We start from the raw sequence: 23,520 nt of genomic DNA, 5'->3' as shown, positions 1-23,520 counted from the left end.
ACGAGCAGCAACAAGAATTCTTATTAGATTTCGTACACATGAAGATATACAAGGTCCGTGGTATCTGTTCGTGCAAATCATGGTCATTATCAGGCCAGGGCCAAGGCGGCCGCCAGGCTGGGGATTCACGTGTTGACGTAAAAAGGAGTCGTCTCTCCTGACCTCCGGATATATACTTTCGACTGCTCAGAACCAATATCCCCATACGATTCGACGGAACTGCGTCCTGCACATTATACCGTCTCGGTTGTGGCATATTCGAATCCGGGGAACGCCTCGCCATACAGATCAGGCCCGGGAAGCCCATACATATCTGCGGCGTGGTCATCCGGGTATTTTTCAAATCTGTCGCTACAGGTCAATAAGCCAGCCAGTAATTTGGAAGTCTTGTGCACTTACGCACTAGCATCCCCATCACCCGAGATTCGCGGAAGATATGGTGCAGTGATCTCTCTACCTGCCAACTTGGCCCAGTCTACCTCTCGGAACCAGGGATGGGCAAAAACGTCGCCAGCGCCATGTTGCATGTTTCCATATCGCTTCGAGGGGTCCGATTCCATTAGTTTGCGGATGATATCTGTAGCCTTTTGGTCAAATTGCGTCGGCCATCGAATGTAGGTTGGTCCTCTGGTGATTCTCTCGTAGAGAATCATGTGGTTAGGCTCCGCCTGGTGATATGGAGGTAGTCCTGATAACATTTCAAAGATTAACACGCCGAGGGCATACCAATCAACACTCTTGTTGTAGCGCTGTTGGTTCACAATCTACACAAGGTAAATGAAGTTCCATCAGTATTTCATAAGTAACAAACGTCTCTTACCTCGGGGGCCAGGTAGTCAGGAGTACCACAAAGAGTCCATGTCGTCGTCGCACAGACCTTTGCAAACCCAAAATCAGCCACCTTTATATGGCCATCTGCACTCAGTAATATGTTCTCAGGTTTAAGATCCCGGTAAATGATATCAAGCGAGTGTAAATGGTTCAGCGCTAGGGCCACCTCAGCCGCGTAAAATTTAGCAACAGGGTCGGGAAATCTCTACCACGACACCGCGAAAAGTTGTAAGTTTTGCTGAGGGGTATATGATAGATTAGCACCTACGTTTGACCTCCGTAATAGCGTGAAGAGCTCTCCACCAGGCACAAAATCCATCACCATATATAGATTTGCCGCATCCTGGAAGGTTCCCCACAGGTTGATGATGAATGGATGCTGCACTTGTTCCAGCACTTGCATCTCATTATTCGTATGTTCTATCTGCTTCATCTTCACCACTCGCTCTTTATTCAGGACTTTGATGGCGTAGAAAAGTAGATTATGTTTACTGCGCACTTAATGGAGAAACATGAGAACAGTTAATCAGTGAGAAGATGTAGGTCACACCTAAGTGAACGCGTCCAAAGCTTCCGGTTCCAAGCGTCCGTTGGATAATGAAATCCGTGAGTCTATAGTGACCCTTGGTCCGTCTCGGTTTTGGGCGTTCCACAACAGGCGGAGGATCCTCGGCCAGTATTTCCATCGGCTCCTCTTTTGGTTTGTTTCGTTCCATGGAAATAATTTCTGCTTGTTCGTAGAGTGTTATAGACGACCTAATTGAGTGTGCAGATGCGGGTGGTGAAGGTGCCTGTGTTGCCGCCACATCCGGTATCATTGCCAATTTTTGAATGTGCTGCCCAAGAGACGAATGTCCTGCGACTATCCCCTAGGTGGTCGTGTAACGAAAGTAAGGAAAACAAGGCAGAAAACGCGATAGCAGTAGCTGGGTGAGAGAAGGAGGTGGCAATTGTTCGATTATTAGTGATCCGATATGGCAGGTGGACAAACACAGCGATCGACCCAACCAAATAGATTAAATATAGCACAACGTCGTTGGGTAACTAGAACAAGGCTTAACAATCCTGGCACAATGGATGCAACTCATGCAAGGGCTTCCCTGTCAACTAGATACAGACTTTTTTTTCTTGAATACACCGCTACCAGATCATGTTGCCCCTGCAAAAAACGTTGCAGAACTGGCTGCATGGCGGCCTCAGCGTTGATTCGTTGTCGGACACTCTAACAGGCATGGCGGATCAGTTGCTCATATGGACCATTTGAATGCTGTGCATAGACTACCACCATCGCCAGCAGTAACGTTCCAGTAGACAAGTGCAATAACTAGTAACTCATGCAAATATTGAGTGCCGATTTGTGATTAACGCCAAGGCAGTCGCCACCCCACACTCAACTGCGCGAATATACCGTCTATTTCGAGAGCTTGATCAAAGAAGTGTGTACACATGACATTACGGTCCGTAATACAAAATATGAATAGCGCGCCTCAGAACTTCTTGGATTGCGCTGGGAACTAACTACATCCGATAGAAAGGCAAAAGCCTACTGGTCTATCAGATGTCAAGACCAAAAGTCGCAACAAAATCGAGCCACTTGAATCGACAACTATCCAGGATAGACTGCTCGACCATAAGCACCGATAACGCAAGCCTGAATCGCCTTCTATTCTCCGGAACAACCTGTCGGATCATGACATAGACGGTTCCATTAGTGCAAATTAAAAGTTATCAGGATTCATCCTGACTCACATCAAGCAATTCTCCAAGATTCTCGTCAACATGGTTAGGGTGTCCGATAGCCGACTTTCTCATCTCACATAGTCGCACAATTGCCTGGGCTATTTCAACAAGCATCGCGATTCTAGCGGGATCTAATTCAACATTTCCGTTTTCGGTAGAGTGTGATTCGTCATCCCGGATTATGTTCTCCAAAATGGCTTGAGTCGTAATAAGTGTCCGAAGGACTTCCGCTCGAAACCAACTTGAAACATTTTGGCTCCGACACAAGTGCTTTAACAAGAATATCCAGAGCTGGAAGGAGATTTTTCCGTCGCTATCAATGCAGAAGTTTGTATCTTTGGAAGGAGAATGGATGTGTGGAGAGACTAGGTCGGAATCCTTGAACAGATCGTTGTGTGAGATTAACTCTGCGTCGTCGAATAACGGAACCTCCGAATTGACATCTTGGGATGAAAATAGGGTACGAATTTCGTTCATATCGAAATTCAAGACGTCATTGTCGTTAGGATCAAGGATGAAGCCGTATTGTACCAAGAGTTGGGCATTGCATAGCCCTTCGCCGTAAGTGTTAAACACTTCTTCATTTGGCTGTATTTCGGCATTAGATACCATTTCATAGTAAAGATCGTGGGTTCCATCCATCCATTGCGAAGATCGAATGTGGTCGTCATCGTCATCGTCATGTTCACATTCACGAAACGAGCCGCATTCTGGACAAACAAAAAACTCGCTCTGAGCCATGAATAAGCATCACGCGCAGTAGATTGCCTGGCACTGAAATACCTCTATGTGAACGTGATTCTCAAGTGCATGGTTGAAACTAAACCGAGTTTATGAATTACACGGCGCGAGAACAGAAAATTTGAGGCACGTACGCATCGGCAACAGGCGTCATTGCCAAACCATGATAGGAGTCCAGGAAGAAAGCCCTCGATGAAACAAGAGAGTATGCTTTCCTAAAAGCGGCTAAATCAGGTTCTAGTGAAAGGCCGTCTCGGACATCAGGTTGCAGTAATATAGGTAGCACACTGTGATGATAGTAATGATCGATACTTTCCTGTATAGAATGATGAATAGAGAATAAGACTTAGCGAGTTTCGATAGCAAAACTCACGGGCACCGTCTGATTGTCACCGTCTTTTTTATGGAGCAGCTTCATTACTTCTGTGCCGCGAAACCATAAAAGTAGATCCTCAGTATCGGGGTCAAGGTGATGTGATTTTCCGCTTGTTCTGCTCCGAGGATCAGATTCCCAGAATAGAGGAAGATCCACAGATGGCAATGATTGTAGATAACCAAACCACCGAGAAGCATGTTTGTTTAGAAGACTAAGGCTCCGATATCAGCATTGCAAACCATTTTTATAGGGAAAAAATGTACATCTCTGAGTACAAAGCGAACGCCAATCCTAACTGTGCGCCACGGCCATGGAGCTCGAAAGGTATACGGTTCGAGAGGGTGCATGATTTTGCAGAAAGTACGGCATCTTTGGGTATCCGGACCACTGTAAAACTCGAAGTAAATCAGCCTAGAACTCAAAAACCATGACAGTTATTCTACTTACATGTATCACCCAAGGGGATAGGAACTTCTTTCGCGACCACATGTACTCCCCGCTCCTCATTATGGCAGATACAAATTCTCGGGTCAATGATAATCCCATTGTTTGAGCACCAATCAAGAAAGTTCGGGATGGACATCTGACAATTACGAGATCGTCAAAACAAGGAGCAGGGGCAATAACTTGCAGGACGTCCGACATCAAAACACAACACTGACAAACAGTATTCCAAGTTCGCCGATCATTGTCGAATTTCGGAATTTTGAATCCCTTTCCAAACCCAGATCCCAATGCTGCCTGTAATTGACCTTGCCCATAGAGGCCTCCTGTTTTCACTCGTTGGAATAACCGCATATGGCTTTTATCTGGGATATGCTGGTCATAATGCCCGCATGGAACGCGGAAAAGGTAATTTTTAGTTTGACTTGCCACTCCAACTCTGTCTGATGCCTTTCGCCACAACAGAGGTACGAACACATTACATTTTTCTTCTGACTTTATGATGCAAACTACTGTAACGAAAGTATATGGCACGTCGTGAAGAGGCGGAGCGACTAGCAGAAGAAGTACGTATGCTGTTGGCTCTCGTAATCACTTATAGAGCTGATACATGTTTCTATATCACCGTTCCTCCTACTCTCAGCAAAAGAAATTGGAGAAGTCACTTGCACAATCTGCGCAAAGCGCTATCCCGGGCAGGGCAAGCTGATGCGTTAGTATCTTCAACATTCTCAGTAATGTGTGTAATTCACATGAATTCAGTGGCGTCTGCTACCTTACTCATGGACCGTTTACAATATTTCATTGGACCGAGGGCCTTAGATAATGCAACAAACGAATCAAGCAGGTCGTATGTCGTAATAGCTACAACATTCTAAAAGACGACACATTCTAAACACATTCTAAAAGACGACAGAGAAATTCTAAAGAAAAAGGATTCGGGCAGACTCCGAATACGTCGGAAATATAGTGTGGAAAAAAGATCATTCACCAGTGGCCGAGACGAACAGCATTCCTGTCGAAGCCTATCTCAGTCCAGTTGTCGACTCCGGGAACACTTCCTTCTTGCGGGTTCAAACCTACAAAGCCAACTCGACTGTATACATGAGCGGCTCCTGGGTTGTCGTGTGCTACGAACAACGAAACAGTCTCTTTGGTTCCCAAGAGGCTGCAAAGAATGGTATCAGTGCCACATTTCAGTCTGCTGTGCTTTTTAGGTACTTACAATTTGGTTACCTCGCGAACGAGTCGTTCAGCGCACCCCATGCGACGGCATCCGGGATCAGTGTAGACCTTAGTAATGGTGGCGTTCCTCGTACTGTTCCTGGAGAATGCTACAATTGACGCGACTTCACTAACTGAACTTCCCCTCCGAGTGATGCGATGAATCCAAATGAGGTTGTGGGCGACTTGGTAGTTCGCCTCTCTATGGGCTCCTTCTTGGGTGAGGGTGTATGGTGGCTAAAGAAACAGGTGAGCCTAGTGTCTAGGGAGCAATCATATGAAACTTGCCCCATCCGCGGCAAAGCCGTAGTTGCATTGTGCAATTTGTGGGATGTCATTGACATTAGCGGGTCTGATTTCGAAGGTGAAGTCTCCACGAATGTTCACCGGGCGGTCCCTAAACGATCCACGGGTGCAAAAACTCAATTTAGCTGCGTAATACGGCGCATTGCTGAGATTGGCAACACCGGTCGCTGTCGTCCAACACTTTGCAAAGACTCTAGCAAGAGTATCAGGTCCATAGACGGCGTAGACACGCTCTACGGGGATACTGGTGTTGGCTAGCGCCTTCACTATTTCCTGCATTCTTGGCACGACAAAGTCCTGCGTCAACTGGCGGACAGGGAGTGAAGTGGAGAAGAAGAGTGGGTATGAATCGATATTTCCTTCCGTGATGGAGAGGACGAAGTCAACCACCATCTGACCTGCGGAATTTTTCGACGAACACACCACCCACATCTGCCTACGAGGCGGTCTCTGACCACTAGACTCGAGCTGACGGGATTTCTGAAGCGTTGGAAGAATGCAATTGGCGTTGGGTTCGTTCTTTTCCAAGGCGGTGAGGACATGCGGCGGCACGGCATTGGCGTGGTCAAAGATGGCGACTTGGATGTGGCTGGAAGACATCTGGAGTAGATAAAGGAGGCTGAGTGTGACAAATGGATGGAAGACTGGCTGAGGATGAGACTGAGGTCGACGAATTGCACTCCTTTTTATAGGGCATTGCTCAACCGCATTGCGATGAAGGTCACTGAATCTCAAAAGCCAATCCTGGAGATCGGAAATCTCTCAATCAAATAAATTATTTGAATTGAGAAGGGAGACGAGATGTGAAGCCGATTCATTATGATGAGTTTGTTACGTCTGGGCAGTGAATTGTCCGATATTGACGCAGTGGTAATCCGCCCCCAAGTCCAAATGTCAGTAAACAGCATCTTTCCGTATCAATATTTGCTAAGTGATGGTGGCTGCAGCTTTACTTCCATATTCAAACTCCCGCTATACCTCACGCCATACTCTCGCCCTTTCCGACCTCACCACGATGCGATCCATCGAGTGCTAATAAGTGCAGTACAAATTATTGATGGCCGGTATGAATTGAATACAAACAGCTTAAGACCATCACTCGGTGAAATGAAATGTTTCTCTTGTAAATGGAACAATGGAATAACATGAGCAGGCATAGTCGGTGTTGGAGAGAAAACAAGAACACTGTCTCATTGATCGGCGAACATGAACTGCACTAAATTTAAGAACCAACTTCAAGACTCAGGTGCTGTTCGCGTGCCTCCCGGCTATTACGTACGTTGTGTGATCGATGAATCGACGACCGGTGATCGAAGACATATCGAAGAAGCCATGACGGTATTGATGATCCTTTCCATTTCAATCAATCGTCCGGGTTCGTTTTGGAAGAAGAATCTCTTCAACTTTATGACGTTAACCTCAATTGCTCGCCTAGCGCGCGGGGGTTTACTCTCTAGCATAACTCGGCTAACTATCAACCAGAGGATTGTTCATTATTTGCTGTAGAGAAATGCAATCGGAGACTAAGCAGGGCCGTTCTGCTATTGCCATGAGGTCTATTCCCACTGAATTTAGACGTCTGACCAGGGTCTGACTCAATCCGGAGGAAAGGGATTACTCTCAGCAAACTGTACTCATACCCTAATGCTGTGTGATCGATGGATTCCTGTGGTCGGGCGTGTCATCATCCGATGGAAAGCTTCTACTCGGCTTCGCGAAAATGTGAAAATGCTCCCCCTGGAAAAACATAACCTACCACATGGCTAGTCGTCAAATTGGTGCACATGTGAGGTCGATTGGTCTTTCCTTGATCATGAGTCACGGAATTTCGAAGCGAAGAGTTGAGTTTTTGTGCGGTTTTTGTCAATAGTGTCTATTGTCAATAAGACGGAGGGACTAATTGAGTGGACATGAATCTTGCACGAGAGATGGGCGAGAGCCCAGATCAGCTCTCCTACCTTGCAGCATGCCTCCCCCGGGAGACAAAAAGAAGCTGCAATGGGTGGGTGGGATCGCCCTTGGTGAGCTTCTCTGTTCGCTTGAGAGCCATGGGACTGCGCAGAGGCACAGAGTAATCAACACGGGGAGTGGCGGGTGGGCAAAATAAAAAAAGCGGGTCAGGTACTGAGCCTCTGCGCGAGGTGTGAAGGAGGATGTGACATCATTTCTATTGCCTATGGAGATAGACGAGCGATAGCCGACTTAAGGAACTAGCCTCATATGTACGGGTAGCATGGTGAGCCAGTCACTGGTTGTCGAAAGTCATTTAGGCTCCACCAAAACAAAACAAAAAACACAAAAAGCACAAAAGAAAGAGAGAGTGTGACCAAATTTCTGACTAGTGATACGACCCAGAACAATACCGCATTCTTACATACTGTCATCTGCGACTCGGAATCGGTCTTCGATATTTCGAAGAATATGTCTCCCGCCTTCTCGGTCCCAGTATTCCGAGTCTCATAATTCGCATCCGTTAAATTGATCATGATCTTTCTATCGCCTTTCGGAAGAAGAACCGTGAAGACGGAAATTCCACGGAAATGTTTGGTAATGGACTCAACCGAGGCTATGAAACTCTGGCTCAAACGGTAGACTAACAATTCCACATTTTGACAGGTCCATAAATTTTTGAACCAAGAATGTCGTATCCTCAAATTCAATGGAAATTAAGGTGAAAGCTAGATTACTCTGCCGGTCCCGAAGCGGATTTTATGAGCATTGATTTCTTTTTCCCTTCAAATCTTCAATTTGGACCGAGTGATGAGAATCAATATTCCTTAAGTGATGATAGCCACCATACTAATACGGTCATCCAATGTTCACTCAAGACACCTCTTAAACTTCATGAACAGCGCATGCACGGCACAATACTGAGCAAAAATGACCGTTCCAACAACTTCTCGTCGAGACAAGGACTTTGCTCTCCACGACATTATATTTTGACCTGAGTGGGTTAATATATTTTCCCAGCTCACCAATCACATTCACAACAGTTTGTTCTGCTTTCACCTCAGGTGCATGTTATGACGCGCGTTCAATGTCGCATCTGTCACGCATCAATTAGCGTGTCCAGGACACTTGCTCAATAAATGTTATAGGTATTTCTTGGTGGAATCGATTTGGGCATTGTAAAATACTTTTGGTCGGATGGAAGTTGTTGAATGAGATTCTATGCCGATCCGCAGTTACCGTAATGGACATCGCGGGGTCGACGCGGACTCTGAAATGTATAATTATAGCATCCGACCAAAGAAGCAATCAAAGTTTTGAATCCCCATTTGATTGATCAACGTTTCAAACTGGACCCATCACACGCGACTTACTGCTGTGCCAGTGGTAGCTGCGCTCGGAAATCTCTTCAACCGACCCCTATTCCTTGGCTACTCCTTCAACACAAGCGAGTCACTGAAGCCGAAATGCTTATGAGCAAAATGTGCTGTATCGGTCAACCCTGAAAACCAGAAGTTTATGAACAACATTTGCGAGATTTGCCCATTCACATACGGCTGCATATAGTAGTGAGTACACTGCAGAGTAAAAAGTTTTCTTTTCGCCGGTTTCAGGGTCGAGTGCTATACGTTGGACTCGGAGACGCCATAGCAATTCTCAAGAGCATAGTGGACCCTTGCTGCTCTCTTTCAGACTGCCCATTCGTGTAAAGCTCACCTATTACTGCCGATAGCTAGAATGTTAGGAAAAAAATTCAAGACCATAAGGGTAGATGTCTAGAGTGATATCATTTGATATTTTTCCGCGAAATCATAGACAAGAAAGTTACCGTATCATAATGCATATCTCCGGACACGAACAGAGAAAGGTTCATGCTCGAAAAAAGTTCTTGCATCTGAGCTCTTCTTCTTTCTCTCACTGAGTATCCGGCATTTACGCGAGTTTCATTCCAGATTAAGGCTGTTCCAGAAAAGGCACGACTTCTGATAGTATTCTGGGGGCACTTCCATTCCAAGGCCTCGTTGGATCTCGGTCGATGGTAATAGTCTAATAGGCCAATGGCCCTGGTTTGATCCCGTGAAGGCTTGTCCTTACCAGGTCATATTAATGGCTCATGCCTGGTTCCTAGTGGGTCATTCCAAACTTCAGCTTTTTTTGCCTTTAGTGCAAACACCTTCTAAAAATAATCCGCTCAGTCGGGTGCATCAAGCTATCAAGGCTCATCGATCAAGTTGCCCCATACAAATGAACAAAACTACTAGTTTTATCTGACGAATATGAAAAAGTAGGACATCACCTCCGGACACACAGCAGAGTGATTCTTTAATTGCGAGGAGAAAGTTATGGACATTGATAGTCCCTTCCCCTCCGTAATCTTAGATCACCCAATCTGGCCGAAAAAAAGAGGGCAGAAATTTCGGATCAAGATGGCTTCTGTGTTCAGAATCATTCCTCGAGTGTTCGGTATCAAGAAGTTTAAGATGCACATGCTCGGAGATAGTTCTAAGAAAGCTGCTATCAATGTACTTTTGCTGTGGTACATTGAAGTTCAAATGCATTCTCTTTTCCTTCCTTTTGCGGCCTCGTTGGCCGACCTACATAGTATGCTCAGGCTACTACTATTCACTTCATCAACAAAAAGTTCCGACTCAGTCGCTGGAGTTTCAAGATCTTCAAAATCACATATCTACCTCCGAGAGGGAAAACCAACAATATTAACTATCATCATAACGATCTTCATCATTCAAAAGTTAGCCTCAGAATACCTGGCAGATGATCCGATAGCCATTAATCAAAATTTCTCGACCCAGCGGGTTAAACCCTTGTTTTGTTTCTTTTCTCAAATCAACGTTTCGAACTTAGTACTTATTAGTGAATTGATCACCGGTAAACCCAATTAGTATCAATGACCTCGTTTCATACTTCAACTTGTAATATCCCCCATTCCGGAAAATCACCATGCGGCAATCCCCCCACGAAAGCCGATCCCGCTATGATTCAGGAGTTGAGTTTAATTGGCAAGTACCTGCAGGTACTCCGGATGAGTTATGACTCATACATTATGATGAGTGCCTAAATGAAGTTAGGATTTCAGGTTCAAACGTTGCCGCTCTACGACCTGATCTCGAACAGATTTTAATGAACCCACCGGCGGAAGGTGAATGATGGTGGAGTGCCAGAAATCTGGGTCAAAGACATGAGCAGGAGTGGCATGCCCCGTTCCCTAGAGAGCCCGGCGGGCCCGGTCACAACCCGACGTCAGGGTCCAACTGTTCAACGGTGCAGTGGTCTTCTCTGACTCGGCCAATTGCCAATATCTCTTTGATATCATGTCAGGAAGCGAACCCGGAAATGAGCCATTCGGCAGTCCGAACTTCGAAGTCACTTTTCCCCCCAAAACTTTCCAATCCTGTAATTGTGCCGTGGATGGTGCAGTAAAAGAATTCACTGCAGTGTTATTGGAGTCGCTTTTGATTCTCTGGATATCTTCGATGGTGTTTTTGCTTGCGGGGGACATCTGGGTCTCTGAATCATTTCTAGCAGGAGATATATGTTTGTCTGCGAAGTTTGTTCGTTCGGTGCCTAACTTCGAAGTCATATATGCGTCTATCATGCACTTTATATTTGTCGACATATCATCTCGTGTCTCTTCTTACGGATAGTACTCGGCTCGGTAAAGAGCCACTTGACAACGTCACAAATAAACCTCAGGTCTTATCAAAATTTAAGGGTTGACCGATTTGTTCCTCTAGAGAGACAAACGTAATTATACTCAAAAACAAAAAAAAGTATAAGTAATGCCAACTATGATACAAGGAAACGAAGCAACGAGAGTGTAATTGCCAACAACAAACGCTCTCAAAAGATCCCCCGCTTCAGATACTTAGGAGTGAGTAGCATTGTTGAAGAGGAGTAAGTTCACCGTATTTGCTGGCAAGTCATCCAACATATCAGGCGTTGAGAGTGCAATCAGTGCCTTCTTCAATTGAGTGGGTGTCAATGTCGGAGGGTGGCCCGGAATGGGGGTAATGAAGTCAACAAACTCGGGAGCCGGGAGGAAAGAACTGATCCATTGGGGCAAGGCGGCATGGGTAATTGCGTAGATTCCACTGAAGGAGGTCTGGGAAACAGGGGAGGTTATCGAAACGAGCTCGTCCTTTTCGAAAATGGGGTTAAATTCCTTGGAGGGATAGATGGAGAGTAAATATGCCAAAACGCCAGCGGTGTGGGGAGAAGCCATGGAAGTACCAGAAAGGATAGCGGTAGCAGAGCGACCGCCCTTGTAAGTGGATTTGATGTTGAGACCGGGGCCGAAGACGTCGACACAGGGACCGTAGTTGGAGAAATAGGCACGAGCATCTCCAAGCGTGGAGGCACCAACGGTGATAGCTTTCTCGGCAGAGGCGGGAGAGGACGAGCAGGCATCACGGTTTTCATTACCTGCAGCGACTGCAAAGTGAAGACCGGTATCAACGGCACCGTTAACAGCATCATCAAGGGCCGGAGATTTGCCACCACCAAGACTCATGTTAGCAACAGAGCCTTTGTGCTTGGTCTTACCGGTGGCAGCAAACTCTTTGGCAGCAGCGACAGCTTTGGCTTTTGCCTCGCGAGCCGCCCAGACGACTCCGCTGACGACATCCGACATAGTTCCGCTTCCATTGGAACCGAGAACCTTTACGGCAATAACGTTGGCGTGCTTTGCAATACCATACTTGCGAGAAGCGATGGTGCCAGCACAATGAGTACCATGACCATTTCCATCCTCATCCTCGTCCTGAGGAACAGTCTTTCCCCAGGTAGCACGTCCCTCAAACTCCTCATGTTGAACATTGATACCAGTATCAATGACATACGCGTCGACGCCCTGTCCAGCTTGTGAATCGTACACATACTTTGTGAACGTAGAGAAAGTGAGCTCGGGACGGTGGCTTACGCGAGCCAAACCCTATATTATCAAATGGAGATAGAATCGCCACGTCAGTGGAAACTCAAAGCTGCGGAGGAGCTGTAACTTACCCAAGGAGCGCCCGTCTGTGTCACATGTTCTGTAGTATGCACAATCTGGTCCTTCTCGATGTAGGCAACCTCAGGCATGGTGCGAAGCCTGTCAACAACATTGCGAGTGAAGCGACCGGCATAACCGTTGAGGTGGCCGTCATAGACCTGTCGAACGCCAGCAAAGTCATCAACGAGGGGGTCCTCTGCATGAGCATCATGAAGGAAGCTCATGTGGTTCGCAATGAGATCAAAGGGAACATCATTTTTGAAGATGACGATGTATGAGTTGTTGACGGTGCCGTGCGGGTGGAACTCGTCAACGAGAGGGGCCAATGAAAGAGAAGAACGGGAAGAAAAGTCGTTGTGAGCGGTGGAGAGGGGGGAGGCGAGGGCAGCGGAGACAGCGAGGAGAGAGACGATAATGCGAGTCATGGTTCTCCGCTGACCAGCTCAAGCTCTCCGTCACGCTAGATAACGCGTCCACGCTGTTGTCCCTTGTTTGGTTCCTGCTTGCCCCTGCTTGTCCCTGCCCGTCCTCCGAGCCGCCTTTCCCCCACCGTGAATTGCTGCTCAGTGCTCAGCGCAAGGTCAGCGCTCAGATACGGCTCTCGTCGCCATTTTGTCTAGTAGGAATCCCACTGCTTTTGCAGTTGTGCTTCGCATTCTCAACAAGAAATTACTAACAATACGTAGTTACACTTATTACGACGGTGACTTACCCCAACACTTACCCCGCTCCGCCACGGCCCACGGGTTCCCAAAATATCCTTCTTGGTCCAGGTCATATGCTCCACAGCACACGGGGCTTAAGCACGTATTATTTCCGTCCCAGTAGACTATCCAAACACTAGCAGTACACGCAAATCGACTATAATCATATCCTTCCGCTTGAATACCGAAGGCTCCGAGCCGGCTAAATGTGCTAATGGTGCCATGTTAAGGCGGTTATAAATAACTCAATATATTAGGGGTCGCTTAGTTTAGATCCGAGGACCGAATATATTTGTGGGGTTATGGCGGAACAAAAAGGTGATGCGGGGATTCATACCATTTGCGCAAGCTTTTCATAAGTAAGGCAGAATACCGTTGAGTATTGGAATGGTACTCAGATATATATCCTAAGTCATATCAACTTTGACAGCCAATTCATCACCCCCCTGAACACACAACGAACGCCCTGTATCTTCATCAAACCCAATCAACCACCGCGGTAATACACATCCTTCTTCGATAGACGTGTGGGTGCATGGTGGTCAACTGTAAGATCTCGTTGATGATTGACAATCCGTCGACTATTATCATCGGTCGAATATCTAGACAGCGAGGCATAAAATTCAACTTCAAATTCACCCATGTCGGGGTAAATAGTGTGATGGTCAACGTGGCCAAGTTCAACGACTGTAGGAAGAAGATCGGTTTGGTGCATAATTGTGTATCTCTCGAGTTGTCCAAGTAGACTGGGATGCATGGTATTGTTGGCCTGATACGTATAATTTGCTGACGAAGTGATTGGAGTCCCACTATCCACTTATCGAGGCGTGATCTTTTGATCGCTGCATATACATCTAGAGCACGATATCATTGCAAGGCCCATCGTTCCAGCTCCACTTCATTATACTCTTCGATTTCTTCTTTGGGAGGAGTCATTTCATAGTCATCACAGAGCCTCTTAACATAATCATGCCAAAATTGGCGGGTTTTCGTAATTGAATGAAAAACTTTGCAAATCTACTTGTCGAAACAAACGGTATTGCGCTTACAATACGAGAGCTAGAAAGAGGACGCACTTGTTTGATTGCAAGCAGGCTTGGGTAGTCCAATTGCATGAAAATTTGCCATATGATTTCAATAGGTAGAGAAGTGATGCAAGGCTTTTCTTTACGACGTAGGTGAGAGTGTGTGTGGACGACAAAGTCGATAGCTCACCGGGCAACCTAGTAGTCATCGTACACTGTACTAGTGTTACAGTCACAGAACATCTTCGCGAGTTCGCCTTGTGATGTACCGTTCATAAACCGGAAATACCCGATGAAAATATGAGTTCATGTTCACGTTCATATGAACGCGCTCATGAACCTGCCCGATGCTAGGCAAACAGACTAAATCTGTTCGCCTGACGCTTCGCTCATACTTTGTTATACTCAGGCAGAATATCAGCCCGCTTTCTTTCATACCATAGCCATTTGCCTTGCATTTTCACAGTATACATATCCTCGGTGAAAGCAAACTTTTCGATATTCGCGAACAAAGCGTTGCTGCGAAAGCGCGTCTTCGGGCATGGTCATCGCTGATGCCGCAGTTTGCATCACAACTTGGCGTCCAATCGTCCAATCGTCCGATTTTCCGATTCGACTCCGATTAGCGCCGTCAAGGCCGACTGGGGACCCCCGTTATTCCTTTTCCTATTTATCAGTAGTGCGTCTGTTTGGCTATAACTGACTGAGTCGGAAAGTATGAGAATTTGTAAACAGGTGTGGAACGTTGAATATGTGTCCGGGTTCGTTTCTCTGCTCGGCCTGGTGTAAAATTCCGTTCTGTAGTGACTCGAGAAAAGGAGGATTTATTTATAGCCCTGAACCTTTGATACAGTATGTTGTTGGTTTTGAATACTTTTGGCTCCTCCATCTGTCCAACACACCCACCCTAGTACGCGAGAGAATGCTACGGATCTGTCGTTTGATCACAGGTACTATCACAGCCTCCTTTTGTGGTTGAAACGTTGACTAGTGAGGCCTGGAAAGATAAAAAGTCGGAGAAGCATTTACTAAATTTGTGCATGTTTGTTGTTCCGTGATGCAACGAATATGTCAAATTCTTCGAATTAATTCTCTTCCATCCTCTAAACTCATACTATGTCGCTTGCACATGGGATCCGAACGCTAGGTGTTCTCGGCGCTGGCCAGATGGGAACCGGGATTGCCCTTGTCTCAGCTCTCCGCGCAAAAGTACCGGTGCTAATTCATGACCGGTCTCCGGAACAAGTCAAAAAGGGACTTTCTTTGGTTGACAAGCTGCTAGCGAAAGATGTGTCAAAGGGAAGATTAACGTCTGATGATGCAAAGGATGCAAGGGATCGCATTGCTGTTGTCGATGACTTGAAGGGCCTACGCGACGTCGACATGGTTGTTGAGGTGTGTGCGAGTGGACACTTTCAAGAAACTTCATTACTGACTATGATTCCAGGCTGTCTCTGAATCTCTTCCGCTTAAGCAAAAGATATTTGCGTCCTTCGCGGCTGAGCTGAAGCCTGAAGCAATTCTTGCTACGAACACTAGTTCTATCAGTATCACCAAAATCGCCGCGGCAGCAATTCCGGAGGGTCTAAGTACGGCTAGTAAGGAAGGCCAAACGATCGCTGGTCGTGTCGTGGGTGAGCGTTGATACTTATGAACTTTGAATGGGAATTCACTTGCATTCAAGGACTACACTTCTTCAATCCAGTTCCTGTAATGGTACGAATCATTATCACCATCTAGGTCAATGTTGAGGAAGTTTAGAAACTAGTGGAACTCATTCCCGCTCTTCAAACTTCCGAGGACACCTTGAATCGTTCGCGTGCCTTTGCCATTGCGTGTGGAAAACGTATGGATATTTCGCTCGAATAGTTTCGATAAAGCTCTGACATTAATCTAGAGGTCACTACCTCCAAGGATGTTCCCGGCTTTGTTTCGAACGCTTTACTGATGCCTTTCATCAACGAGGTACGGCCTTGAATCATACTACCTTGGCTTGTTGTTCATGACCGAAATAGGCGATCATGCATCTTGAGAAGGTACACTTCCTTTAAGTGACGATGATAAATCCGTACCAAAAGAATTTTTGTAGGGTATTGCCACACGAGAGGATATCGACACTACTCTGAAGCTCGGTATGAATCATCCAATGGGCCCACTGCAACTCGGTAAGTGCATATTCTCTTGTAAAAAGCAACTCGGGCTCACCTCTCCAAATGTACAGCTGACTTGTAAGTATAATCAACCTTGACTATAATTTGATTAATTCTTTTTCAGTATCGGCCTGGACACATGCCTCGCTATCCAAAAAACCCTTTACGAGGGAACGGGCGATTCTAAGTATCGCCCAAGTGTGCTCTTGGAGCGCATGGTGGACGCGCAGTGGTACGGACGTAAGAATGGCAAGGGTTTCTACGATTATGATAACTAGATTTACTTGGACTTACTTAAATGCGCTGAGGGAAATTTTCTCGGTCACCGACCAATATTATAGGTACCTAGGCTATGGTCTGGACTCGGGATTGAAAAGATCAAGTTGTATACGAAGAACCAATACGGTGGACAGATAAGCTATTGATCCCTACTAGCTTATACCGGTTCAAATCCACCATTAGAAGACCATTAAGTTCGGCCAGTGGATGCGATTCAAGTAGAATCATATACCAAGACGTCCAACCTGTTGCGACGGAGCGACTGAGCAAATTTTGATAATCCCAGCGCACTCGTCGACGTTCTATAATTCTGGTGAGCTGTAGTTAAGATAGGAAGATGGCCTAGGCCTGCCTTGTCCGCAATGATGAAGGAGTTGACAAACCGAGCAAATCTAATCGTCGCATACAGCACATCCTGTTGGTTTGTTCTGAGCACCAATTTCGTCTGCTACGTCGCGCCAAGCAGTCGGAAGAAGCTGATACTGTTGGTTCCATCAAGACCTTCGGGAAATTCGAATAGCGGTGGATGGACATTTGCTACTTCGCGTCAAGGACTAGCGCGGCGTGACAATCCATAGCTTTCCTAAATCTTGAGGCGAGGGTGCAACCAGTCCTTTCTGGATTGGACATGAGTAGGAATGAAGATGTTCGTCTTGCCCAAGGCATCAAATAGATAACGTAGGTTGTTGATCACTGAGGGGTACGTTTTAAGGTTCTCGCTAACTTATAAGTAAGCCTCGGGGCTGGCCAGGAATGGGGAAAATATGATAAGAATAGAATAGGGGGAAAGGACCCAAAAAGGAAGTAGAAAGTTTAACCTTTGATATGGACGCTCGATACTCAATATCGTATCATCCGTTCATCCTCGTTATTGGAGCACCTCAGTATTCAACCCTATCATCGGAAGATGAAGCTTGAAGCCCGATCCTCAAGCGGGATTTTTCAACCTCGAACTCGTTGAGCCTACCTAATAACACGACCCGATGCTCTCCCGCAGCATAAATCACGGACTAGTTCTTCAATTCACAGATTAGAATTTAAACTTGATAGGACTCCGGCGCTTGTAGTACTGTAATTCTTGGATCAGCATCTAGGGTTTGACTAGCCGGGCGGCGCATCTTCCCAATCCCAGTTTAGTGGGATGAAGGTTGCTGAACGGAGCATGGAAAAAGAGGCGACGTTTAGCGCCCAGGCCATCCGCAACACGCCGAAAGCTATCGCGAGTTATGTAATTGCCACTGGCGGTATATTTAAGCATCCAGAAGTCATGATCAGTAGAGCGTCTGAGCCCTTTATTGAACATTGTCGTGGAAAATCAGAATCTACTCAATGTGTTGCTATTCTAGGGAAGTAAGTACATCGGACTTACTGCTGCACTCGGGACTAACTGAACATTATTTTTATTTGACGCCATCTATGTTACGCTTACGAAGCTGTCCGGAAATTGGAGAGGCACCCAGCGGTCCGTGTCAGAATCATACCATGATATATAAAGGTTCGTCCCACAGCTTAAACCTTCCCATTCCATAAACTCGTCGAACATGGGGCTTCCTTATCCTTCCTGCGGAACTCTTGACGGTGGACTCTGGATAAAAAACGTCCCTTCAAAGTATTCGGCAGACCGAATAGCACTCTATCTTTCGACTATCGACTATGAACCCCATTACAACGCAGAGGCCATATCATCTGGACAATTTCCTATCAACATTTACAGCCTCTCCCGTGTTATGAGATTGCATATGCTTTCATTTCCGTTTGAGAATATATCTATGCATTAGTACGCTGTTTGATCTTTGAGATGACTTTACCTGCCTGCTGATAAATTGTACTTCGAAAGCTCTGCGGATCATCAAATGGATGTGAGCCATGAAGCAATCTATGACCGTTTCGTGAATGAACGGAAAGGATCATACTGCTTTGGGCAGAATGGTCTAATGCTAGAGATGTTGCGTGGTCTAGGATTCAGGTGGGTTTCGAAATTGCTCTTTCGTCAAAGTCTTATGTAGAATATATATTTGTTGCTTTATCAGAGCGTACACGGCTGCTGCACGAGTTAACTCAGCACCAGCTGGAAGCCCATATTGCTACCACGCACTTACACACATCGTCATTCTTGTCCAACCCTTCTCCGACAGTAATGAAACCTATGTCGTAGATGTTGGTTTTGGTTCATCTTGCATCACGCGTCCCCTTCTATTATCCAACCATCCCGATAATGTCATTTTCGGGTTATCAGAAACAGAACGCCATCGTCTCACCCGTAGTCCCCGTCCAGATTCTAGTCTTTGTGAGTTTACCTAGACATGAAAAGTATCAGACTATCCAGTTTTCGTTAACTACTATTTGTTCATAGCGGATTCTCAGGATCTCGAGTCTACAGCGGGAGAGCAATGGAATTTGGAAATATGGCACAAGAAACACGAATCCACCGATGGAACCTGGCGCCTCCAATTCTCCTTCACCGAAGACGAATTCTCTCAAACCGACATCATCTTCGGCTCCTTCGGTATATGCAATCGCCCAGACCCAACAACCCCTTTCTGGAACAGCATCCTCTGCCTCAAACTATTCACCATAGATAATGAAGAGACCCTCCAATTGGAGAAATGCGAACGTCCTATGTATCGTATATCATACTTTTTGGGAAAGAAGTATGGAAATCATCTGGTGCTAATAAGGAAATATTGCGTAATTTGGAGACGGAATTGGATAGGATTAGGGCGATTCGTGATTATTTCGGGATCGATATGAAGGATGAGGATGCTGTACATATCGTCGGTAGAGCCGCAGCGTATGTAGCTTCAAATTAACAATAAGATGAAAGAGTATGTTTAATGTACCATGAGATAAACATAGAGGTGCCCCAAATTGAGCTCGGAGAACATCATCTCCGCCCGAAGCCGGCAATCCCTTCGTTAACTAATGCCTAGTACTACCAAATTCTACGACCTCACCCACACCCTCAATTCCCATATCTCAATCTACCCAGGAGATCCCCCATACACTTCCAAACCCCTAACCACAATCCAAACCGACAACTACCAAATCCATCACATCTCTCTCGGTTCTCATACCGGCACTCACATCGACGCACCCTCCCATTTCATTCCCAACTCACTCACCATCGATCAAATACCCCTCGATCAACTCATTGGTCCCGTAATTCTCATCGATCTCTCCAAACACATTGTCAAACCGAGACAAAGAATCGTTTGGAATGATATTATCAAACAGTGTGATGAAAAGGATTTGAAACCTGGAGTGATTGTGGTAATATGTACGGGATGGTACGAAAGATGGGGGACCCAAGAATATTTCGATCATCCTTATTTGATGGAAGACGTTGCCAAAGGATTGATTGAACGTGGTATACGTGCAGTAGCGGTTGACACGCTGAATCCAGATGAAACTGTATTGGAAGGAGAAGGAGAGAATGGGTTCAAGTTTCATCAAGTCTTCCTTGGTGCTGGAGGAGTCATAGTGGAAAATATCACAAATCTAAAGTCCTTGATCGGCCTTCAAAATGTCCATATAAGCTTATTACCTCTCAAGTTGGAAGGAGTAGATGGATCCCCTTTACGAGCAATTGCGTGGCAAACAACTTGATTCTATACTAATAGGGTATGAATGAGGGCATATGGTATAATAATACAGATGAAGTAGATGTAGAGAGAATGCATAGTGACAAAGTGCTATTCCATCCCAACCAGTCGCGAAAATGAACAAGAAATCGTCCGGAACATGAGATAGCCAAAAGACAACAAAACAAAACATCTAGTACTCCAGAACAAAGGAGTTTCTTACTGGTTGGAAGCTTCCACGATGGATATAGCATCAGCAACAGTCTGCCGGAAAGCATCAGCACCAAGCAGGTCCCAAATACCAGCCTGCATGAATTGTCGCTGCGGCTTGTTTTTGAGGTGTGTAATGAACAGGTCGACTCCTCTGACCTGTTTCAAGAATGATGAGATGTCGTGATTCGTCATTCTTTTGAGTGATAAATAACGTACCTTGTACTCTTCAAGTAGTTCGTAGAAGATCTGCATGGCACTACGTTGTCCGTGAGCGAATGAAAACCAAATGATCGGCTATAAAAACTCACGAAGCGTCACATTTGTCAACATCAGCCATGTGGAAGACAATAACGGTCGTCTCTTGCCTCATAGGTGCTTCTGATGGATGTGTTTTAATCGGACCATACAGCTCCAAGCGGCGCAGACGTTCTATAGCACTTGCTTAGTTCTATCCTCTTATGTTAGGCCACAGGAAGTGCGACCCACCTTTAAGTTGGGCCGTGTTAGCGAAATCCAGGTTCTCCCGAATGCGAATGACGAGAACTCCAGGAACATCCTCCTCCGCTTCAGGATCTTCATTCACAGGCCTCCATCTGTCCGTCCCATGAACACGTCCCAAAATTGTCATCCGGGTCTTCGAAGACCGATGAACCAAGAGGAGCAGAGAGATGATCAAACTGACGACAATTCCGACTTCGACATTGTAGACGATGGAGCAAACGAACGTGAGGAACATGAGGCCAAGATCGATCCATGCACCCATTCTAGTTTTCACCGTCGCGTCAGAAATTCATAGCTGCTCGATACTTGCACACGTTACTGACCTCCAATAGTAAACAACGTCATGGGGCGTCTCTGCAAGAAGGGAGAAGATGATCAGGGTGATCCTAAAATAGCTATGTTAACACTTCTGCATCGCCATACACCCATTCTAAACACTCACACAACAGCAAGAACACATTTGGGAAGATAGTACATCCAAGGGAGAAAAACAAACGTTGCCAGCAACACGACTGCGGAACAAACGAGTGAGGCCATTTGCGTTCGACCGCCAACATCGCCATTAATGCGTGAGCGCGTGATAGATCCGAAGGCAGGAAGCGTTCCAGGAATAAACGACGCTCCAACATTAGCAGCTCCCAGGGCTACCAACTCACGATTCGGGCTTATTGAGTACCCAAAATGGGCGGCATTCTGCTTCGCGGCAACAATACTGTCAAGGAAGCCTACAATCGAAATAATGCTGCAAATATCTTGTGAAAGGGGTGCACTGGAGGAGGTAAGATATGGACTTACAAAGCAGTAGATGTCGTGCTATGGGCATATTTCAGGGTTTTTGTAGTGAAGGGAGATACAAAGAAAGAGCTGCCGGTCGTGACTTTCACAGAGCCAAGAATGTCCAAGCCGTCTTCATCCCACTGATAATGGGCAGAAAGTACTGGTAAACAAAGTTAATTTCTGCTAGATGATAGAAATATGAGACCATACCTGTGGATGCAATGACAACAAGGAGCACTTCGGGAATACGATAAATAAACCAGTATTTTTTGAGCTGGTTTTTTGCAGAGCGGATGGCAATCAGGGTAAATAATGCCCCGAAACTTACGACGGTCGATAGCGGGTGGTAATTTGACCAGGCATATTGACATAGAAAGATGATCTTGTCCAAGGTCGTTTCAAGATCAAGCTCATGTGATAGATGGGTTAAACCGAACATGGGTATAAGTTGTTCCCTGGATAACATAAGCATGATAATGGAAAGAAAATCCAAGAACAAACGTACACCATGATGACAACAGCCACAGCAGTGATGAAGCCACGAAGCAATGCTCGACTGAGAACGACATCGATAAATCCTAATCGAAAGAATCCAAGAAGAAATTCAATCAGGCCAGCCTTGATGAAGTACATAATCAACTGGGCCTTTTCCTTGAACAGGGGAGCTGGGGCGACTCACTTGTAGAGTTATAGCGGTGGAAATGATGAGGCCCAGCGTTGCCACATCATCTCCAGTGTGATCATGCAAAATATCAGCCACAGCTTGGCCCACCAAGAGACTTGTTGCTGCCTCTGGTGCCACATTCAGCTGCCTCGAGGTACCGAGGAACGCATATATGATACCTGGGACAGAAGCTGAAATCTAGGAGAAAAAAATAGACTATGAGAAATGGCGCTGGTATCAAATCAGCCGCTACGGAAGAACGTACCAAGCCAGTAACCGGGCTGATTTTGGCGAGGGAGGTTGCATAACTGACGGACTGTGGTATAAGCACCGAAGCCACCGTCAGGCCAGCTAGGACATCGCCTCCAATCCTGGTCGGTGAGCGATTTTAGCCCTGATGGAAACAACGTTGCACGACGCGAAAGCACGTACAAACTGACAGAATACTTGGGGATCCACGCCAACGAGGGTATATAATACTTGAGACGCTTTGAAAGGACAGAGGGGTCTTTCCCGGCATTGTAGACTGACAGATGTCTGGTGAGTATTGAAACGAAAGCCAGGAGTAGTTCCGCAAGTTGAAAAAACGTACAGGTGCTGGGCGTGGCTGCACCGCTAGTATACTCTGTTCTCTGGTCAGCAGCCCTATCCAACAGAGCAGTTCGTTCTTCGGCGGGCACTGTGGCTTCAGCGTCGATGCCCATGAGGGAGCTGGTCGAGTTTGCGAGGCTGTGGGCAGAGGAGAAGCTGCGGTGGGGGGGAGTGGACGCCATGCCTGGTAGATATATCCAGGACGAAAATCGAAAATAAACCCACAGCTTTTCCACGATCGCGTGTGCTATTTCGGGAACTCGGCAAACGAGCACTTCAAAGTTCTTCGCAGAGTTCATCCTACTACGAGCCAGCCATCACGAAGTACGACTGGTTGTATGGTAGATATCCCCGAATACTCTCTTACCAGAAGAGCTGGCAGTAGTCCGTTAGACACATCCGCTCCTGTTGCAAA

At 46.2% G+C, this 23,520-nt stretch overlaps 8 protein-coding genes across 8 annotated transcripts; 3 read left to right on the top strand and 5 right to left on the bottom strand.

Moving 5' to 3' along the window:
• Position 1: 1 nt before the first annotated feature.
• AGABI2DRAFT_136405 (hypothetical protein) lies at positions 2 to 1,772 on the bottom strand. The gene is made up of 5 exons (XM_006461317.1): positions 1,382 to 1,772; positions 1,100 to 1,329; positions 821 to 1,036; positions 400 to 764; positions 2 to 345 (listed from the first exon to the last, which is right to left on the bottom strand). The coding sequence occupies exons 1-5, from the start codon at positions 1,545 to 1,547 to the stop codon at positions 234 to 236; spliced, it is 1,089 nt and encodes a 362-aa protein (XP_006461380.1). The 5' UTR covers positions 1,548 to 1,772; the 3' UTR covers positions 2 to 233.
• A 613-nt stretch (positions 1,773 to 2,385) lies between these two features.
• AGABI2DRAFT_118277 (hypothetical protein) lies at positions 2,386 to 4,271 on the bottom strand (the record flags this gene model as incomplete). Its single annotated transcript, XM_006461316.1, has 7 exons — positions 2,386 to 2,511; positions 2,581 to 3,303; positions 3,355 to 3,391; positions 3,447 to 3,628; positions 3,686 to 3,899; positions 3,952 to 4,075; positions 4,136 to 4,271. 7 exons carry the CDS (start codon positions 4,269 to 4,271, stop codon positions 2,386 to 2,388), a joined length of 1,542 nt encoding a protein of 513 aa, XP_006461379.1.
• Positions 4,272 to 4,353: 82 nt separating this feature from the next.
• On the top strand, positions 4,354 to 5,035 carry AGABI2DRAFT_136403 (hypothetical protein). Its single transcript, XM_006461315.1, has 4 exons — positions 4,354 to 4,540; positions 4,655 to 4,698; positions 4,776 to 4,844; positions 4,895 to 5,035. Exons 1-3 carry the CDS (start codon positions 4,423 to 4,425, stop codon positions 4,839 to 4,841), a joined length of 228 nt encoding a protein of 75 aa, XP_006461378.1. The 5' UTR covers positions 4,354 to 4,422; the 3' UTR covers positions 4,842 to 4,844; positions 4,895 to 5,035.
• Positions 5,036 to 5,119: 84 nt separating this feature from the next.
• Positions 5,120 to 6,094, bottom strand: AGABI2DRAFT_185635 (hypothetical protein; the record flags this gene model as incomplete). Its single annotated transcript, XM_006461314.1, has 3 exons — positions 5,120 to 5,300; positions 5,358 to 5,593; positions 5,645 to 6,094. 3 exons carry the CDS (start codon positions 6,092 to 6,094, stop codon positions 5,120 to 5,122), a joined length of 867 nt encoding a protein of 288 aa, XP_006461377.1.
• Positions 6,095 to 11,299: 5,205 nt separating this feature from the next.
• AGABI2DRAFT_192881 (hypothetical protein) lies at positions 11,300 to 13,051 on the bottom strand. Its single transcript, XM_006461313.1, has 2 exons — positions 12,632 to 13,051; positions 11,300 to 12,560 (listed from the first exon to the last, which is right to left on the bottom strand). Exons 1-2 carry the CDS (start codon positions 13,043 to 13,045, stop codon positions 11,496 to 11,498), a joined length of 1,479 nt encoding a protein of 492 aa, XP_006461376.1. The 5' UTR covers positions 13,046 to 13,051; the 3' UTR covers positions 11,300 to 11,495.
• Positions 13,052 to 15,450: 2,399 nt separating this feature from the next.
• AGABI2DRAFT_192880 (hypothetical protein) lies at positions 15,451 to 16,850 on the top strand. Its single transcript, XM_006461312.1, has 9 exons — positions 15,451 to 15,744; positions 15,797 to 15,983; positions 16,034 to 16,065; positions 16,111 to 16,195; positions 16,247 to 16,314; positions 16,365 to 16,385; positions 16,439 to 16,514; positions 16,571 to 16,577; positions 16,624 to 16,850. Exons 1-9 carry the CDS (start codon positions 15,466 to 15,468, stop codon positions 16,775 to 16,777), a joined length of 909 nt encoding a protein of 302 aa, XP_006461375.1. The 5' UTR covers positions 15,451 to 15,465; the 3' UTR covers positions 16,778 to 16,850.
• Positions 16,851 to 18,319: 1,469 nt separating this feature from the next.
• AGABI2DRAFT_118273 (hypothetical protein) lies at positions 18,320 to 20,384 on the top strand (the record flags this gene model as incomplete). Its single annotated transcript, XM_006461311.1, has 6 exons — positions 18,320 to 18,555; positions 18,616 to 18,744; positions 18,809 to 19,065; positions 19,132 to 19,429; positions 19,492 to 19,569; positions 19,709 to 20,384. 6 exons carry the CDS (start codon positions 18,320 to 18,322, stop codon positions 20,382 to 20,384), a joined length of 1,674 nt encoding a protein of 557 aa, XP_006461374.1.
• AGABI2DRAFT_192879 (hypothetical protein) lies at positions 20,367 to 23,285 on the bottom strand. Its single transcript, XM_006461310.1, has 13 exons — positions 23,107 to 23,285; positions 22,947 to 23,040; positions 22,780 to 22,885; positions 22,530 to 22,712; positions 22,356 to 22,468; positions 22,061 to 22,305; positions 21,869 to 22,010; positions 21,516 to 21,815; positions 21,397 to 21,459; positions 21,059 to 21,336; positions 20,881 to 21,001; positions 20,789 to 20,828; positions 20,367 to 20,728 (listed from the first exon to the last, which is right to left on the bottom strand). The coding sequence occupies exons 1-13, from the start codon at positions 23,216 to 23,218 to the stop codon at positions 20,579 to 20,581; spliced, it is 1,947 nt and encodes a 648-aa protein (XP_006461373.1). The 5' UTR covers positions 23,219 to 23,285; the 3' UTR covers positions 20,367 to 20,578.
• Positions 23,286 to 23,520: the final 235 nt, after the last annotated feature.

The sequence above is a fragment of the Agaricus bisporus genome, assembly GCF_000300575.1.
Source record: "Agaricus bisporus var. bisporus H97 unplaced genomic scaffold AGABI2scaffold_5, whole genome shotgun sequence".
NCBI classification, from domain to species: Eukaryota; Fungi; Basidiomycota; class Agaricomycetes; order Agaricales; family Agaricaceae; genus Agaricus; species Agaricus bisporus.
This window is presented reverse-complemented; position numbering and strand designations above follow the sequence as displayed.

What these genes read in the sequence shown, in the direction of transcription:
- AGABI2DRAFT_136405 (XM_006461317.1), bottom strand. Translation starts at nt 1,547, where the DNA reads ATGGAACGAAACAAACCAAAAGAGGAGCCGATGGAAATACTGGCCGAG. An exon ending in CTTTGGACGCGTTCACTTAG is followed by an intron (nt 1,330 to 1,381) that starts GTGTGACCTACA and finishes TTCTCCATTAAG; the next exon opens with TGCGCAGTAAACATAATCTA. An exon ending in GGTGATGGGGATGCTAGTGC is followed by an intron (nt 346 to 399) that starts GTAAGTGCACAA and finishes CTGTAGCGACAG; the next exon opens with ATTTGAAAAATACCCGGATG.
- AGABI2DRAFT_136403 (XM_006461315.1), top strand. Translation starts at nt 4,423, where the DNA reads ATGCTGCCTGTAATTGACCTTGCCCATAGAGGCCTCCTGTTTTCACTC. An exon ending in CCGCATGGAACGCGGAAAAG is followed by an intron (nt 4,541 to 4,654) that starts GTAATTTTTAGT and finishes TACTGTAACGAA; the next exon opens with AGTATATGGCACGTCGTGAA. An exon ending in CGGAGCGACTAGCAGAAGAA is followed by an intron (nt 4,699 to 4,775) that starts GTACGTATGCTG and finishes TCCTACTCTCAG; the next exon opens with CAAAAGAAATTGGAGAAGTC.
- AGABI2DRAFT_192881 (XM_006461313.1), bottom strand. Translation starts at nt 13,045, where the DNA reads ATGACTCGCATTATCGTCTCTCTCCTCGCTGTCTCCGCTGCCCTCGCC. An exon ending in CACAGACGGGCGCTCCTTGG is followed by an intron (nt 12,561 to 12,631) that starts GTAAGTTACAGC and finishes TTGATAATATAG; the next exon opens with GGTTTGGCTCGCGTAAGCCA.
- AGABI2DRAFT_192880 (XM_006461312.1), top strand. Translation starts at nt 15,466, where the DNA reads ATGTCGCTTGCACATGGGATCCGAACGCTAGGTGTTCTCGGCGCTGGC. An exon ending in TCAATCCAGTTCCTGTAATG is followed by an intron (nt 16,066 to 16,110) that starts GTACGAATCATT and finishes GAGGAAGTTTAG; the next exon opens with AAACTAGTGGAACTCATTCC. An exon ending in TGCCATTGCGTGTGGAAAAC is followed by an intron (nt 16,196 to 16,246) that starts GTATGGATATTT and finishes ACATTAATCTAG; the next exon opens with AGGTCACTACCTCCAAGGAT.
- AGABI2DRAFT_192879 (XM_006461310.1), bottom strand. Translation starts at nt 23,218, where the DNA reads ATGGGCATCGACGCTGAAGCCACAGTGCCCGCCGAAGAACGAACTGCT. An exon ending in CCCAAGTATTCTGTCAGTTT is followed by an intron (nt 22,886 to 22,946) that starts GTACGTGCTTTC and finishes CTCACCGACCAG; the next exon opens with GATTGGAGGCGATGTCCTAG. An exon ending in GTTGACAAATGTGACGCTTC is followed by an intron (nt 20,829 to 20,880) that starts GTGAGTTTTTAT and finishes CGGACAACGTAG; the next exon opens with TGCCATGCAGATCTTCTACG.